The following is a 17,240-nucleotide window of genomic DNA, read 5'->3' as shown; positions in this document are numbered from 1 at the left end:
TCCCTGCGCGCCGCGGCCGCCGACGCCGCAGTAGCCTCTCCTCCGGCCGCCGGCGCCGCGCCGCTTCCCCTCCCGCGCGGCCGCAGGTGAAGTGTGGCCCCGCCGCCGCAGCAGCGCAGCTGATCGGACGCGGGGCGGCGGGACTGCAGTGGCCGCGTCGTCGGCGTCGTCTCGGGGCCGTCCTGGTGGCGCGGGCCGCGTGCGGGGCTTGTGCTGCGGCTGCTCGCCATGGCTCAGGCGGCCAAGCAGCTCAAGAAGATCAAAGACATCGAGGCGCAGGCCTTGCAGGAGCAGAAGGAGAAGGAGGAGTCCAACCGCAAGCGCAGGAACCGCTCCCGGGACCGCAAGAAAAAGGTGCGCAGAGCCCGGGTGCGCGCGGGGCGGGGGCGAGGGCGAGGGCAGGCTCCGCGCTCCCCCTCTCGGCTCCAGCCCTCCGCGCTGGAGGGGCGGCACGTGGCGGGAGGGTTGGGGCAGGTGGAATCCCCTCCTGCAGGTCCCGGGTGCGCGCGGAATTGGATGGGTCTCCGCTCTGGGGATGGGCCGGGGCGTCCTCCTCTTCCTCCAGCCCGTTGTGAGTAGCTTCTCCCGGGCAAGTTTCTTTGGCGTGGCGGTGTTTTCCGGCGTTGGGATCAGGCGTCGCCGAGCGCGCACTGGTTTTTGATCCGACTCCTCTCCCTGGCCGCGCTGGAGTTTCCAGGCGCGCCGGACAGTGGAGTCCCCGGGGCCGGGAAGGTCTTGGCTGGGGTAGAAGAGGGGCTGCAGTGGTGGGGACCTCTCCGCCCGCCACCCGCCTGTCCGAATATCTAGCCTTCTGTTGCCTCTAGTCTGGCCAGTGACCGAAGATACCCAAAGCTTAAAAGTCCCCATCTCCCGCCAAGCGCGGGGCCTGCGCTGCAGCTCCTGCGGCTCCTTCTTTCCTTTCCAGGGACCCTGAAGCCGGACTTGTGAGGTTGCAGGCGGACTAGGCCAGCCTCCCTCAGCTTGGTGCCCTCCAGCTGGCGGGGGCTGAGGGGAGAAGGAGGGGACCAGGTCCCAGGAACCATAAAGCAGCTATTTGGCCAGAGACAAGGTGCTTGGGTACCGTTCACGGTAGTTCTTTTTGCAGTGGTTCAGGACTCGTCCTGCCTTTGGTCCATTTTGCCCGTGCTGGATGATGTTGTTGTTGCTGTTCCGCTCATTCGTTCTGAAGGACTCTCTAGTCCAGGGGTGGGAACTGGGGAGACTAGTGCCTGTGCCTCTCCAAATGGTGTCGGACTCCACTCCATTGTAGGGGTCTAGACAATCTAAGTTAGATGGAGCTGCTCCTGTTCCTTTCAGATTCCTGGTGGATTATGATCCATGCTAATTAGTATGTGAGGCTGATGCCATTTGAATTTCCAGCTGATGCCTTAGCCTGGCCCTTGCAAAGCATGAACTTTTGAGTTGCACAGAATTGTTCCTTGGCCTGAAGAGAGTGGATGTGGGGAAAAGGAGGATGCAATGTTTGCCTGAAATTTGTTTCAGTCTTAAGATGGTCTTATCTTTGCTGGGAAACATCCACCCCCCCCCCTCTTTCTGAGATCATCCAGGAAGAGGAAGAATTTTGTGGAATCCGAAGCTTGCATCCCATTGTGTGAATACTGGTTGAATCTTATTAAAAGTATTTTAAATCACACTGATTTTTGGCATTGTGGGTCAACACAGCTATCTCATTTTGATCATAGTAGGAATCTATCAAAGTTACTTTAAGAATGAAATACTCTGGTTGAAGACAGGGCTTTGAATTCAGTGCTTATATGCATCACAAGTCTATGAGGATAGTTTGTGCGAACAAGCTGTATTATAGCAAGTTTCTATATACACAGTCTCCTGGTCACCTATGGGGAGTCAGAACCTTACACAGGCAAACAGACTTATTTTTTTAATGGCAAAGAAATCAGTCTCTTTCTACCTGGTGATACATTGCAAATGGCTAATGGGTGTGTGGGGGCAAACAGGCTATGAATAAAACAAGCCCTATATGCTAGCAGCAGTTTTGTAGTTGTACAGGCAATGACCAATATATGTGTGTCCAACTGAAATGTAAGCCCACATGCAAGTATCATGCTGAACCCAGAAGAGAGTTGCCTGGAAGTCTTTGCATGGAGCATACACACAGAAAGGGAGAAAGGTTACAGTTGGTTTTCTTTGTTTCACTAGGTCCAATGTTTTGGAGTCTAGAGGGCCTGGAACCTCATTTCACCCAGTTCTTTCATTCATGCTTAACACTTGAGGCATGCAACATCAAGTAGCCTTTTTGCAAATAGAATGGTCCTCGCAGCCAAAAACCACCCACAGAACTTTCATTACCATCTCATGTGTGCTTTTAAAGGAGTTTGTTCACACAGTCAGTGGCAAATAGCCAAGCAGTGGGAAATCAGGTTATATGTGTGTTTGCATCCATGTGTGTGTGCATGTTTTGAAGACAAAAAACCATTTTATCCATCCTCTGCAGTATTGCATTATAGACTTCCTCTGGCAATCAGGTGCTGCCTGAGAAAATGTGAAACATCTTGGTTAAGTAGTTCATCCTGCCAGTAAAGGGTAGTGAGTACATTTTCTCAGTCTGGGCTCCTTTATTCAGCCTGGTCCTCTCTTTATTTTATTTTATTTAAAATATTTCAATGTCACTTTTAGGGACAAAAAGTCATCTTGAAGCAAGCATATGTGATTAAATCCAATGCAATCTTACATTTAGAAATAAATAATAAAAGCCAGCATTAAATTAATAAAACCCATCCAGCCTGGAGGTACAAAAATCCAGAACAAAAATTTGGTCTAGATCAAAAACAATCCCCTAAAACGGCCTTGCCAAATTCAGGCAAACAGGTGCACACAGAAAGCCCTTTTGGATGCTGCAGATTAGCTTAGTTAGTTTATTCAGAGGGTTAATGTTGTGGAAACAAATGTACTATTTTCTTCATTTTTGCGCCATTTGGGTTGGAGCACATTAGTCAGTTTTCAGGTTTTATTTTTTTTAGGTTATAAATCATACATAATATAGGAACATGAATGTCAATTTATATCCTCTTGCCATACTGTATATTCACGTTATGCTATATTTAGTATTAGCAGCCTATGCAACATGCTGACTTGGCTGGCTTGAGTCTTCTGACTTAAACCAGACACACAAATTGGTCTTTAATGCAAAATAGAATACGAAAACATGGGAAAGAAGATCTGCATCCTGATCTCCATTCTTGGGCATCACACATAAGAAAGGCCATAGGTCAGCAAGCGCTGAGCACCTGCGCTGCCTGCAGTGGCCCCAGGTTTAATCCATGCACTCTCCAGATAGGGCTTGGAAGGTGCCCTGCCTGAAAACCGGTCGGTGTTGGCAGTCCTAGCTCAGTGGATCAATGCTCTCCCTGAGGATTGAGGTCAGGGTTTGCCCAGGACACTTTGCTGCCTGAGGCAGAATTGCAGCTTGTTTCTCCCCACCAACCAGATCAAGGTGCAGATCAAGGTCTTAAGGCGGGACAGGCTGCTTTAGCAACTTGAGGCAGAACATCCTACAAGTGCCTCTCAGCAGGACCACCATCACCATCACCACCTTCTTATTTCATATATCTAATATAAATTTCTAAAATTTTGCTGCCCTTTCATGACATCCAACCACTTACCTGAGGCCACTACCTCACAGCCCTGACACAAGTCAGGATCTATTCCTTGCTTATGTTTATTGACAAACAATGCCTTGGTACGGAGGCAGGGTTTTGGAGGGCCATAGCAAAGCTTATTTGACTCCAGCCAGCTTCTGGGTTCTTTGAAGTTTTTGTCTTTGCTTCTGTCTTGTTGCTATGAGTTCCAGTGACTAATTTCCCAATATTCTTTCTGCGCCAATCACTGTTACACAGTTCCTTCTTTTCCATTTTGTTCTATAAGTCTTAAGAGGGAAGGGAGCACAGCATCCCACTACTCTTCTGGGCAGTGTTCCATACATACAGTTGATGCAGGTGTAGAAAAAGAACCGTTAAGAAAGGCCACACTTTTTCATTAACAGATTGGGAATAGTGTAGAGAAAGCAGATGTGCTGGGGAAGACTTCCATTGTTTTACAACTCACCTAAGTAAATTGATGAACAGAAGAGAAATTTAAATGACATATAGGAGGACTGGTCTAGAATAGCTGATTTTAGCCATGGTATCTAAATAGAGCTTCCATGGTCAGATGCATTTGTTGGCTGAAAGAATTGGCCAGATGCTACTGCATGTGAGCTTCGCATAAACAGCTGGTGAGTTGCTGGTTGGAGTAGGCAATATTTATTTTTATTTTATTTATTTGCAGATATGTAAACTTTCACAACTGAAAGTTACCAAAGTGGTGTACAATAAAATGAGATAAAAATTTTAAAAAGATTCAAAATGCAGTGAACTAAAAGCAGTAAACCCATTTCAATAATTACTGTATTCCCTAAAATGACTGGGTCACACTTCAGGGAAAGCCTTCTTAAATGCAAATGTCTCCAATAGGCATCTAGATCACTAGGCACTTGCCTAATTTCAGTTGGTAACTGATTCCAGAGGGCTGGAGCTGCAACACTAAAAGCCTGGTTTCTAGTGCATATTAAGCATAGTTAGACAGACTGTTGGCTCTAACCACCATGACTACCAGGTGGGTAGCTTCTAAGAGCTGCATTTATTCTGTTGATTAAAGGTTGATTTGCACAACCAGTGTTTCAGTCATTTTGTGTGTGCATGTGTGTGTTTTTGTTCATATGATTGTGTTGCTACATGCTCAAGTTACAAACTTTATTCTGGGCTCAACTTACTTTTCTGCAGGAGGCTGTGAATCATAATTAAGGACTTTCACTACATCAGACTTGCTGAAGCCAGTGGCTTGGAATTATTTATTTTTAAAATGTCTAAACTGTTCTCTAGGGCAGTGGGTACAATAATATCAGTAATAAAATATGATAAAAGCAAAGTATAAGCAATCATAAGGTGACAGTGAAAAATCAAATCCATCCTATTTAGGATATCTGGGCAAAGGAGAAATTATTTAACCCGGTACTGAGAAGATAGAAGAAGAGAAGAGTTTGGATTTGATATCCCGCTTTATCACTACCCGAAGGAGTCTCAAAGCGGCTAACATTCTCCCTTCCCTTCCTCCCCCACAACAAACACTCTGTGAGGTGAGTGGGGCTGAGAGACTTCAAAAGTGTGACTAGCCCAAGGTCACCCAGCAGCTGCATGTGGAGGAGCAGAGACACGAACCCAGTTCCCCAGATTACGAGTCTACCGCTCTTAACTACTACACCACACTGGCTCTCAGTGTTGACATGTCAACTGAAAAAAATAAAAAACGGACGTGTGAGTGGACAGGGTCATTTCCAGCATGTATTGGAAGTGAATTTAAAACAGTTCTGGTCATTGTAATTGCACAGCCTTCATTATTACGGTAATTAAATATGTTGATTTTTTTTTTTACCAAGGTAACTCGAAATGACTTTCAGTATATAAACAATTTTTTTTAAAGGGAGGATTAAAACATTCCACCTGCTCCATAATTAAGAGACAAAGGCCAGAAGCTGCTGGGAGTAGGATCAATGTGAGTCAAAGTAAGTCGACTGCAATCTGTTTCATGATTCTGGAGTCCAGCAGTGACCAGGGCATCCAACTGGAGGCTGCCATGTCACTGGCAAGGACTGGGCTGGTGGTTAGGGGGCCACTGAACCCGAGGCTGGCAGCCAGGATCACCCTGTGAACCTGCTTCCATAGAACTCTCCTAAGTGCCTTGCACTGGGGAACCAGGTGCATCCTACTGTGTTCACTGGGATCATACCAGGCAGGAGGCTACAGAGCACAGGACAAGCGTCCGTCTCCAGGCAGAGGGCTGGCCCTTTAAGAGACTTCAGTTTCCCAAACAGGTGTAGCTCAGAGAGGAGGCAGAGGCTCCCAAGACTTCAGTTCTCTTCTAATCCTTGTTGGAGTGAGTGGGCCGCTGGGCACTCTCTGTGCTTCTGGGCCAGTTGACTTGCTTTGACCTGTGGGCTCCTCTGCAGAATGGGAACAAGTCAGCCTGGAGCTGTGTGAATGTGAGAGAAATCCTGCTTCTCACGGGTAGCTCCATTGTTCTGGAAACTGGAGAAAGAAAGGGCAATGGTCTTCCACACACCCAAAAGCAACCCTAGGAGACCTACGATTACAAGAGTTCTGATTTCAGGTTCTGTGCTTGTTTGTGGCTAAGCAGGTTCTTACCTCCATCAGAAGACCCAATATCCATTTTCAGTTCAGGGACACTTCATTCAGGGACCGTGTGTGTGTGTGTGTGTGTGTGTGTGTGTGTGTGTGTGTGTGGCCTATTCCAACCTGTTTTTCTTAATAGTGACCATTCATAACATAGGGATATTCTTCACAACTGTGAGCAGGGCAGTGGGCTGGGGTAAGTGAAGACAAGCTGAGACAATTAGCTATAACATTGTTCACTACTCCTGCTCAGGCTGCACAGAAAAAGTACTTTGGTTCCTGAAATTCATTCTGATTGTGCAGATAAAATGTAACTGATAGAATTCTACAAGATGTGGCATTAGTGTGTGAAAACAGTTAAGACCCAAAGATTCCCAGGTATGGCAAAATGCACCTGGTACCTGCCTGGCTAATTCTGACCACTGGTTTGGGGAAAAGAAACCTGCAGTTTTGCAGCTGTCAAGTGTATTCTGTTTGATCTGGGCTGATGCTGTTTTGAAGATGACTCCTGTCACACAGAAATCCCATAAATCTCAAAAGCAGTATTCTTATTGAGAAAACTGACCCCGTAGTGTTTGTCCTGGAACTTGGTGCTGCCAGGGGTCTGTGGTACCCAGAGAGGGAAACTTCTGTAAGTTGGAAGAGGGGTGGTCTGTTTTCCTCCCATTTAGGCTACCAGTATGCTGCAAATGGCTAAATGCATCTGTTGGCAGGTGGGCTAGTCCACAACTCCTTTGGAACAAGCTGCTTGGTTGCTTGGTCCTGACATTATGACTGGTGACTGACAGGTGGTGGTCCCGCCCATCTGCCAAAGTTGGTCCCCAGGAGAGAGCAGATAAAAATCAGGCCAAGAAAGTTCTCCACTCATTCAGCAACAGATCTGCAGGGGAAGAGGCCTGTTTTCCTTCTGCACGTTAAGCACTAATAAGTGGCTGTGAGAGTTGGCGTGGCCTTTGGTGTTTGAGATGTGTTGCAAATCCTGGGCACTCAGGTGACTCCTAACTAGGCCAGCAACTCTCTGGAGATGGGCTGCAACGCAGTCAGAGGCAGCATGTGGAGTCCAACCCCCCCCCGGCCCATTTGTAGGAATTAAATCCATGTCATGGGTTCCAGAGAGCTTCGGGAGAGAGAGCAGATCTCTCTGTGGGTTCAACTTATAGCTACTGGCATTGGCAATAAAACATTGTTATCAAGAAGCCCTATTGAAATCATGAGCAGCTGGAAGGGGTGATGCTGGTAAAAAATGGGATGACAAGGTTGCCTTGCCAGAGGGCATTCTGAAGGCGAAGCAGAGCACAGGGTTCCCCTGGCACAGAATAAATTATTCCCAGCAGATTAGAACCCAGAAGAGTTTCTGAGACAGTTATTTTAGTCTGGCTTCCAGGGGGTTGGGCAGAAGAAGGCAAGGTCAGTCTTTTGGTGATGTGTGCAGTGAGATATGCCAAATCAGGCTTCTCGCACCCTCCTGGCATTGTTGGGCTACCACTTCCTCCAGCCACAGGCAGCAGAGCCAAACTACACTACAACTCCCACCACCCCTGATGATTGGCCATGCTGGCTGGGGCTGATGGGAGTTGTAGTCCAAGAATATCTGGAGGTCCCTAGGGCTGGCACAGTCTGTGCTAAATAAAGAGGCACAGGCCATTCCTATGGAGAGGTGCAATCTGCTTCCTGATCTCTCTCCCCCTTAATTTTCGTGTTGCTTTGGCCACCTTAGTTGAAGCTAAAACTTGCTAGTTGCCCAGGCCTGAGTCATGCCCAGGCTCAGGTGCCATCAAATGAAGAGTACCTGGCACAGAGGGGGTGTCATAGAGGCAGATGGCAAGGGAACAGGCAGAGAGAGAACAAGTATTCCCGTAGGGCAAGGGGGGGAACTCCAGCTCCCATCAGCCCCAGCTAGATAGGCCAATGGTCAGGAATTCTGGGAGCTGGAGCCCTGCAATGTCTGGAGCAACAGCAGGTCGCCCCCTCCCCCTTTTGCCTTGCTGTTGAGATTCATTCCCCAGGCTGAGGAAATGTTAGAGACTTTATAGGCATATAGTAGGTAATGATATAGTAGGTAATGAGGGACCCAGGTGGCGCTGTGGGTTAAACCACAGAGTCTAGGGCTTGCTGATCAGAAGGTCGGCAGTTCAAATCCCTGCAACAGGGTGAGCTCCCATTGCTTGGTCCCAGCTCCTGCCCACCTAGCAGTTCGAAAGCACATCAAAGTGCAAGTAGATAAATAGGGACTGCTCCGGCAGGAAGGTAAACAGCGTTTCTGTGCGCTGCTCTGGTTCGCCAGAAGTGGCTTTGTCATGCTGGCCACATGACACGGAAGCTGTCTGCGGAAGCTGTCTCGGCCTATAGAATGAGATGAGCACCGCAACCCCAGAGTCGGACACGACTGGACCTGATGGCCAGGGGCCCCTTTACCTTTACTAGTAGGTAATGATCTGGGGTTGGCTCTTGGGAATCCCCTGACTCCCATGATCAGGAGGGTTCTGACTTGTAAGTGTACCTATAAGAACATAATTACCTAGGTAGATTCCTGGACTGTGGGTCCATAGAAGAGAGGAAGCAGCCTCCTGCTGAACTCCAGGGGTCCATCTCATTCAGTATTGTCCTCACAGCCTGGCCACCTCTCTCCAGGGTTTCAGGCAGGGGTCTCCCAGCCAGCCCTGCCTGGAAATGCCATTGCAGATTGAGCCTGGGACCTTCTGTATGCAGAGCACAGGCCCCACCTCTGAGCTGAGGCTCTTCCTTCTCATCCAGATTTCTGTTTAGCCAGCAAGGTGCTTCTAGTAATCCCTGAAGTAGAGCATAAAGAAACAGCTCTCGCCTGTTGCTTCCTTCCAAACAGCTGGTATTCAAAGGTAGACTGCTTCTGAAACTGATAGTCATAGAGACTGTGCTTTGCATGCAGAAGCTCCCAGGTTCAGTGTTTGGCATCTGTGGTACAGGTAGCCTGGCTGGGCATGATCTGCTCCCCGAGCCCTTAGAGGAGGCACCCCCAAACTTCGGCCCTCCAGATGTTTTGGACTACAATTCCCATCATCCCTGACCACTGGTCCTGTTAGCTAGGGATCATGGGAGTTGTAGGCCAAAACATCTGGAGGGCCGCAGTTTGGGGATGCCTGGCTTAAAGAGCCTTCCCACTCAGCCAGAATAGACCAGATGTCTCCAACCTGGCACCCACCTGATTGGAGTTGTAGCGCAACACACCTGGAGACGGCTAGGGCACCATGCAGTTGCTGCATTGCTTGCTTGTGCCACTCCTGGAACGAGCACTTTGCACATTTATCAGTGTTACTTGACCCACCTTCTCTCCTGCATGTCCAGAGACTTGAGTCCATGGCACAAGTCCCCTTGCCCTCTGCTCTTCTTATTTACATGAGGTCCATGGCACTTCCCCCCCCCTCCCCACCTTGACAAGAGCTGGATCATGCACCTGGCTGGAAGCCCATCTTTTGTGTGTTAAAGTGAGGCAGCTGGTGGGCAGAGCCATCCGAGGGCTTTGAAAGAATGGCAGTGAAGCTATTAAGGCACCAGACAAGTCCCAAGAGTCATGGAAAATGCAGGAGGAACAGAATTTCCTTGTGAATCAGCAACATTTTTATGAACCCTGGCCAACTCCTCCATTTATTTTTTGCAACTGAGTAATTTGCATGACCTGCTCCGGCTGCCCAAGCCATACAATGGGAGCAATTTTTCTTCTTTGAAGCTTTGAAGTTAAGTTGGTATGATAGTTACACGCCTCGTTTAATAGAAGAGCATAGCAAAAGTTGTTTCTGTGTCGCCAAACCCTCCTTGTGCGTGACTCCATGCACATGCTAAATGCACGAGGTGCGGCAGGGGGCCGGCTGTGCCTCCCCCCTGACATTGCTGCATTGGCCTTCTCCCCCCCCCCAGCACATGTGCATTCAAGGGGAATGTGTGGGAAATATTGCCCATGCGCATTTGGTGGTGTCCTTGCAGATGTTGGGCACTCCAGGGGGGTCAGGACCCTGCTGCATGGAGGGCAACGTGTATTGCTCCTTGGCAATGTGAGTGTGGGGGCAGCACTGGTGTGGGGGCAGGTGTGGGGGCTGGGGGGGGGCGCTCAGTGGGGTTCTTTGTGCATTTAGTGCAGGTGTGGGCAGAAGTTAAATCTGGACCTACCAGGAGATTCACAGCAGATCAATAAGGGTTTCTGGCTCCCAGTTTCTTTAACAATGGCAGCAATACAATGACTCCCTGCTCTCTTATGTGGTGCAGATTATACTGTGGAAAGGAGAGCAGCTTGGAGTTACTGGCAGATGAGTTTTTGAATGGAAAGACGGTGAGCTCACCTCAGAGTCCTGGGCTCAGAATTCCCTATTTCTTCCTGGGTGTGGCTTGCACCTGGCTCTGCTTGGTGGATCTTGCAATTCTGAGGGGGAAACCTAGTAGATTCCACAGGCACCATAGTTTAGTGTATGTGTAGAGGCACATGAGATGAATTCTGCTCCCCACTTCCCCCTCTTTCACCCTGAAACACCGCACCCCAGACTCCATCATTGCAGAATGAGAGGACTTTGGTACATGGATCCAGTAGCAGACAGGACAAACTGCTTTCTTCAGAGAGAATAGCAGAAGAAGAGGGAAGGATAGGGGAAATGTGTTGTTATTATTACTATTACTATATTTATTGAAATTTATGACATGCCCTTCACCAATAAGGTCCCAAGGTGGGCTATAACAATTTGAGAATTCAAAATAGTTATAATATTTATCACATTCACAAGAACAGGATGGGTCCCGAAAACACACATCTCGGGTGTCAAAGGTGGCAAAGAGACGTGTCTTCAGCATTCTCCAGAAGCTGTGGAGAATCCAGATGCACCTCTGTGGGGAGGGCATTCCACAACTTAGGGGCTCCACAGAGAATGTCCTCTCCTGGGCCACCCCTCCCCCCAAAAAAACTTCTGAGGGAGTTGGAACTGCCAAGAGCTCTCCCTCTGTTGATCTTCCTACTCGGGGGTGGGGGTGGGGGTCTGTAGGGAAGGAGACTGTTAAGTACAGGGGGCCTAAGTCATTGAGGGCTTGGGGTGCTAATCATAGCTGCCAAGTTATCCCTTTTTTAAAGGGATTTTCCCTTATGCTGAATAGGCTTCCTCGCGAGAAAAGGGAAAACTTGGCAGCTATGGTGCTAATGTGAGCACTTTAAATTGGGTTTGGAAATGTGCTGGCAACTGATGAAGCTGCTTGAGAAGTGGGGTTACATGAGTTTTTAAAGCAACCCTGGCCAATAATTTGGCCACTGCATTTGGACCCGATGAAGTTTCTGAGCTGTCTTTAAGGCATAGCTGCCAAGTTTTCCCTTTTCTCGTGAGGAAGCCTATTCAGCATAAGGGAAAATCCCTGTAAAAAAGGGATAACTTGGCAGCTATGCTTTAAGGGCAGCCCCACACTTAACATTTCTGTGAGCCAGGTTGGGGAAGGCTGCGCTATAGCTGACCAAGGTGACGGAGGAGGGGGAGTCTGGTCTGTGCTGCTATCCATATGCCCCTTGATGAGTTGTGCTGGCTCAAGTAGGAGGGCAAGCGCTGCCCCTGGCATGGCTGCCCCTGGCATGGCTGCCTTGGCTGGTGTGCTGTGCTGCTCTTGGGTAGCTGGCTTGCCCAGGCCTTGCCTGTGCTAAGCAAGTTCAATGCCCACCAATATACTTCCGGTGAGCGGCGGCCATCGTGTGGAGTGCGGAACGCTCTCTCAGCGGGAGGTTCCGAGAAATACGGAGGATTTAGGGGTCCTGCTAGGACTAAGCGGACCCGGTCGCTTCAGGGGGGATTACCCTGAAGTTCGGGGTTCCCAGCGGCACCCTTGGCTGCTCTCCCTCCTTTCGGCTTTCTTGTAAAGACCGGGGAGGGATTGAGCGGCGGGCGCGAGGGGGGAGTATCTCCGACTCCGTACTTCGCAGTCTCAAGCTCCTGATGTAAGCAGCTTGCCTCTGTGAAGTTAAAAAAGCTGTGCCATAAGAGAGACAGCTTAAACAGCCTGGTCGGCTTATTATCATCTGTGTCACAGCGGTGAGAAGTGGTGGGGCGTGAAAAGGGGACTTTACATCGTGCTGGCTTGGAAAATGGCGCTCGGCGTGGTGTTGTAGAAAACGAAGGAATAGAACTTACCTGAGGAGTGTGAGTATCGATATTTCTATACAACTTACCCCCAAAGACTTTGTGACAATCTGGAGCTTTGTAAACGTCGTTGCTGGTGAACCCACCCCACTAAGCTGAGGGTGTGAGGAAAAGCAGCTTCCAGAAGGTTTGGAGCTTATGGAGAACCTTGGGGGTGTTTGGAAAAAAGATTGCGGTTCATGAACTGAAGAAACTGATGATAATTGAGTTGACACCGTTTAATCGGCATCTAAATAAATAAATAAATAAATAAAAAAGAGGTCCGAAAGGACTGAAAAGGACTGAAAGACTGAGGGTTACTTTAAAGTGGAAAGGATTTGGTGGTGGTTTTCAAAACCCCACCGAGATTAACAATCACTTCATATGCTGAGGCGTGTAGAAGAACTTTAAGGGAGAAGCGTGAACTCCCCTTTCCTTTGCCTCTATTTTGTTGACTTAAAAGAACCCTCCCTCGACTCTGCTTGTTTGCCTCTTGTGTGAGGTTTATCGTCTGGACTCCGCTTATCTGCCTTTTGTGTGAGGCTCACTGTCTGCCTTCAAGGCAGTGGGCTTGGAACTTTGTTAAAAAAGAAAAACTGCTCACTGAAAATGGCAACAAAGTTACGGTAATAGAAAGACCTGACTGCGTTAAAAGGGACTGTGCGCTAAAGAGGGACTGTGCGTTAAAAGAGACTGTGTGCTGAGAGGAAGGGGAAGGAAACAGAGATACAGAGAAAGAAGACTGAGAAGGAGGACGACAGAAAGAGACTTGGAAAAGATACAAACTACTGCAAGGAAAAAGCGACTGGGGGGGGGAACATTTGTATTATTGATATTATATGTAATAACTGCATCTTTACCAAGTGTAGAGTGTGGGTAACAAAGTTAGAATAGTGCTATATGGTAGAGTTATATGGTTACTCAAAATTCTGTCTAGGGCAATAGTCTTGATAAGAGTAACAGGGGGGGGGGAAGAAAAAGAAAAAGATACGGACTAATTGGTCCAGACAGAGGAAATAAGAGTAGAGGTGTACAATAGGTAGAGGTGTACAATAGATAGAGGGTAGTGACCCCTGGTGGCAATAGGAATAATTGCACCTAAAACTTTAAAACCTCTCCTTCCTAGAAAATACACAGGAAGTTAGTTAAAAAACCAAGATGAGAGGCGCAAAAGCAGCAACCCCTGGAGAAAGAAGGGGATCTAAGCAGGAGGAGGGCAAAGAAGTCAAGGATTGGGAAGGGTTTTTAGGAGAGATTAAAAAAGAAATCAGACAAAGTGAGCAGAACATAGAAAAGAGATTAGTGGAGATGCAAAGTTCTATTGATCAAAAGTTTGAGCAGGTGGTGGAGGAAATGTCTCAACAGATTAAAGACCTATCAGTGAAAACAAAGACAGTGGAAGAGACCACTAAAAAGGTTCAAAAAGAGATAAGAGAAAACAAGAAAGAAACAGAGTGGGTTAAAGGAGAAATAGAAAAATTAGATAAGATGAAGGAAGACATCCTGGACAATTTAGCCTTTTTGGAACAAAGACAGAAACAAATGAACCTAAAATTTAGGGGGATAAAGGAAGAAGCAAATGAGAATATTAGAGAAAAGTTATGTGTAGAGATTGCTAATTGGTTGGGTTTGAACAAAGAGGAAGTAGAGGCAAAAATTCTGAATGCATTTAGAATTAAGGTGAAGTCCCCCAAAGTGAAAGCCAAGAAGTTGCCGGGGGGATTGTTTGGTGATGTTTAACTCTATGGATCTAAGAAATGCCATCCTAAGTCAGAGCTTTGTAAAAAAATTGGTTATAGAAGGGAGAGAGATTATTGTGTTTAAAGAGATCCCAAATAGAATCCTTCATAAGAGAGAAAAATATCGTGAAATTGTTGGAGTTTTAAGGAAAAATGAAATTAGCTTTAGATGGGAGATCTTAGAAGGGATCTCATTTTACTTCAAAGGGAAGAGATTCACACCTAAAAGCTCTCTTGACATAGAAAAATTTAGAAGGAAATACAAGGAAATGTTAGGATGGGTAAGAAAGGAGGAAGAAGGGGCAACTGGAGGAGAGGAAGAGGATGCAGGGGGAAAGAGTGGAGAGGAAGAACTAGAAGACGAGGACATAGACAGAGAATTAGAAACAGAAGATAATAAGGATAAGGAAAACGAAGTATAATAATCAAACAAATAAGAAGGAAAACAAACATAATATTGATATTAACTGAATAAAAAATATGGCATTGAAAATACAGTCTTGGAACATTAATGGTTTGAATAGTAAAAGCAAAAGGAACAAATTTGAATATGTATTAGGAAAACAAAAACTAGATATTATTTGTTTACAGGAAATTCATATCTCAAAAAAATCACAAAAGAATTCTTGTTAATAAAAAATTAGGCTTAGATTTTGCAACATTGGATGTGAAAAAAGAGAGGTGTGGTCTTATATATAAAGGAGAAATACGAACCCAGTTTGATTTACAAAGATGATGAGGGAAGAGTCATAGCTGTTCAAATAACAGTGTTAGGGGAGAAAATATTGATTATAGGAGTCTATGCTCCCAATCAAAGGAAAGCAGAATTCTATAAAAAAAATGGAGGAAAACCTACAAGAGTATGTGGATCAAAAAATAATTTTGATGGGCGATTGTAATGGCGTGGTGTCCCCAGAACTGGACAGAACTGCTAGAAGTAAAGATATGTTTGAAGGGAAGCTACCCAAAAGTTTCTTTAGGATGGTAGAAAATATGGGTTTGATTGACATTTGGAGGTATAAACATCCTAATGTAAAAGAATTTACTTACTACTCCAATTCAAATCAGAGTGCAGGGAGAATAGACCACATATGGGTGTCAAAAGAACTGATACCAAAAATACACAAAATAGAAATTCAGCCAAGAACCCTCTCCGACCATAATCCTATATATTTAGAACTAAAAAGAGAAGAGACATCTTATAGATGGAGTATGAACGAAAGTTTATTTAACGATCAAACTGTGGTGGAGAAAGCGAGAGAAATGATAAGACAACACCTGGACTTAAATTTAGACAAAGGAACAGATCTGAATATCGTGTGGGACGCGGGAAAAGCGGTCGCAAGGGGTTTTCTAATTCAGCAAAGCAGTATTAAGAAAAGGGAAAGAGAAAAGAAAAAACTAGAAATAATGCAACAGTTGAAAGAAAATGAAAAAAATGCTAGTTAGCAAGCCGGGAGATTCTCAGATAAAGCAAAACATTGTAACATTGCAAACACAATACTCAATGCTTGTAAGTCAGGAGCTTGAGTGGAAATTGAAATGGTTAAAGCAAAGAAATTTCGAATATGCCAACAAGAGTGGTAAACTTCTAGCTTGGCAACTTAAAAAACAACAAAAACAAAATACTGTGAATAAAATAATGAAATGTGGTAAGATCACTGAAAACCCCAAAGAAATCAGAAAAGAATTTCAGAAGTTTTACAAAGATTTATATCAAAAGGGCAATGAGGCAGAGGAGGACATAGAAAAGTATTTAAAATCTCATATGCTGGAAAAAATATCAGAAGGTCAAAGGCAATATCTAAATGAACCTATTGAAATGAAAGAACTTCTTGAAGCAATTGTAAGGCTAAAGGTAGGAAAGGCCCCAGGGCCTGACGGCCTTTCAGCAAAATTTTATAAAGAATTGTCAGAACAATTAACTCCAACTTTGCTGAAACTAATGAATGATATTTTTAGAAGGGGGGAGATTCCGAATTCTTGGAAAAGTGCCTTTATTACACTGATCCCAAAAGGAGATACTGATTTGATGAATGTTAAAAACTATCGTCCTATTTCGCTGCTTAACACGGACTATAAGATCTACACAGATATTCTGGCAAACAGGTGGAAAAAGGTACTGAATGAAACTATACATAAAGATCAATCGGGATTTCTGCCTGGGCGCCAAATGAGAAATAATGTAAGAACTGTGATTGATGTAATTGAATATCTAGATAGAAGAATCGATATACAAGCTGCCTTAATTTTTGTCGACGCCGAGAAGGCGTTCGACAATATCTCATGGAAATTTATGGGAAAAAATCTGGAGGCAATGGGTGTGGGAGAAAATTTTCTGAAAGGAGTCAAAGCTATCTACAAAGAACAAAAAGCCAAATTGATAGTAAATGGAGTGTTAAGCGAGAAATTGAATATTGGTAAGGGCACCCGACAAGGATGCCCCTTATCACCTTTGTTATTCATCTCAGTATTGGAAGTGTTATTGAAAAATATAAGGGAAAACAAGAGCATAAAAGGTATAAAAGTAGGGCGAAAGGAATTTAAACAAAAGGCTTTTGCCGACGACCTTGTTCTGATGCTGGCGGACCCACAAGACAGTATAAAAGAGGCTCTGAAAGAGTTAAATGAATTTGGTAATCTTGCGGGCTTCAAACTGAATACTATAAAAACGAAAATGTTGGTAAAAAATCTGAGCAAAAAAGAGGTGGAAGAATTACAGAACAACTACGATATCATGGCAGTAAAAAAAGGTCAAATACCTGGGAGTGTGGTTAACATCTAAAAATATAAATCTATTTAATGATAATTACGAGGCACTGGGAAAGGAGTTAGATAAAGATTTTGAAAGATGGAAAAGCATGAACCTTTCACTATGGGGCCGGATAGCCACGATAAAGATGAACTTGTTACCTAGAATACTTTTCCTTTTTCAAATGCTTCCGGTAATTAAGGGGACGAGTTATTTTGATCAATGGAGAAAAAAGATCTCAAGATTTATCTGGCAGGGGAGGCCTCTGAGAATAAAACATAAACTATTAATAGATAAAAGAGAGCGAGGAGGCTTCGCTCTCCCAGATTTAAGAACATATTATGAGGCGGCCTGTCTGATATGGGCTCGGGAATGGATGGTGTTGAAGGACACAGATCTTTTAGATCTGGAAGGATTTAATAATAGGTAC

At 45.6% G+C, this 17,240-nt stretch overlaps 1 protein-coding gene across 1 annotated transcript in view; it reads left to right on the top strand.

Moving 5' to 3' along the window:
* The first annotated feature begins 208 nt into the window (after positions 1-208).
* Positions 209-17,240, top strand: part of ANK1 (ankyrin 1) — a 184,857-nt gene continuing 167,825 nt past the window's right edge. The window contains 1 exon segment of the mRNA XM_035119972.2: positions 209-354. Within this exon segment, the coding sequence (XP_034975863.1) occupies positions 229-354 (126 nt within the window). The 5' untranslated portion in view covers positions 209-228.

This window comes from Zootoca vivipara, chromosome 6, assembly GCF_963506605.1.
Source record: "Zootoca vivipara chromosome 6, rZooViv1.1, whole genome shotgun sequence".
Lineage (NCBI taxonomy): Eukaryota > Metazoa > Chordata > Lepidosauria > Squamata > Lacertidae > Zootoca > Zootoca vivipara.
This window is presented reverse-complemented; position numbering and strand designations above follow the sequence as displayed.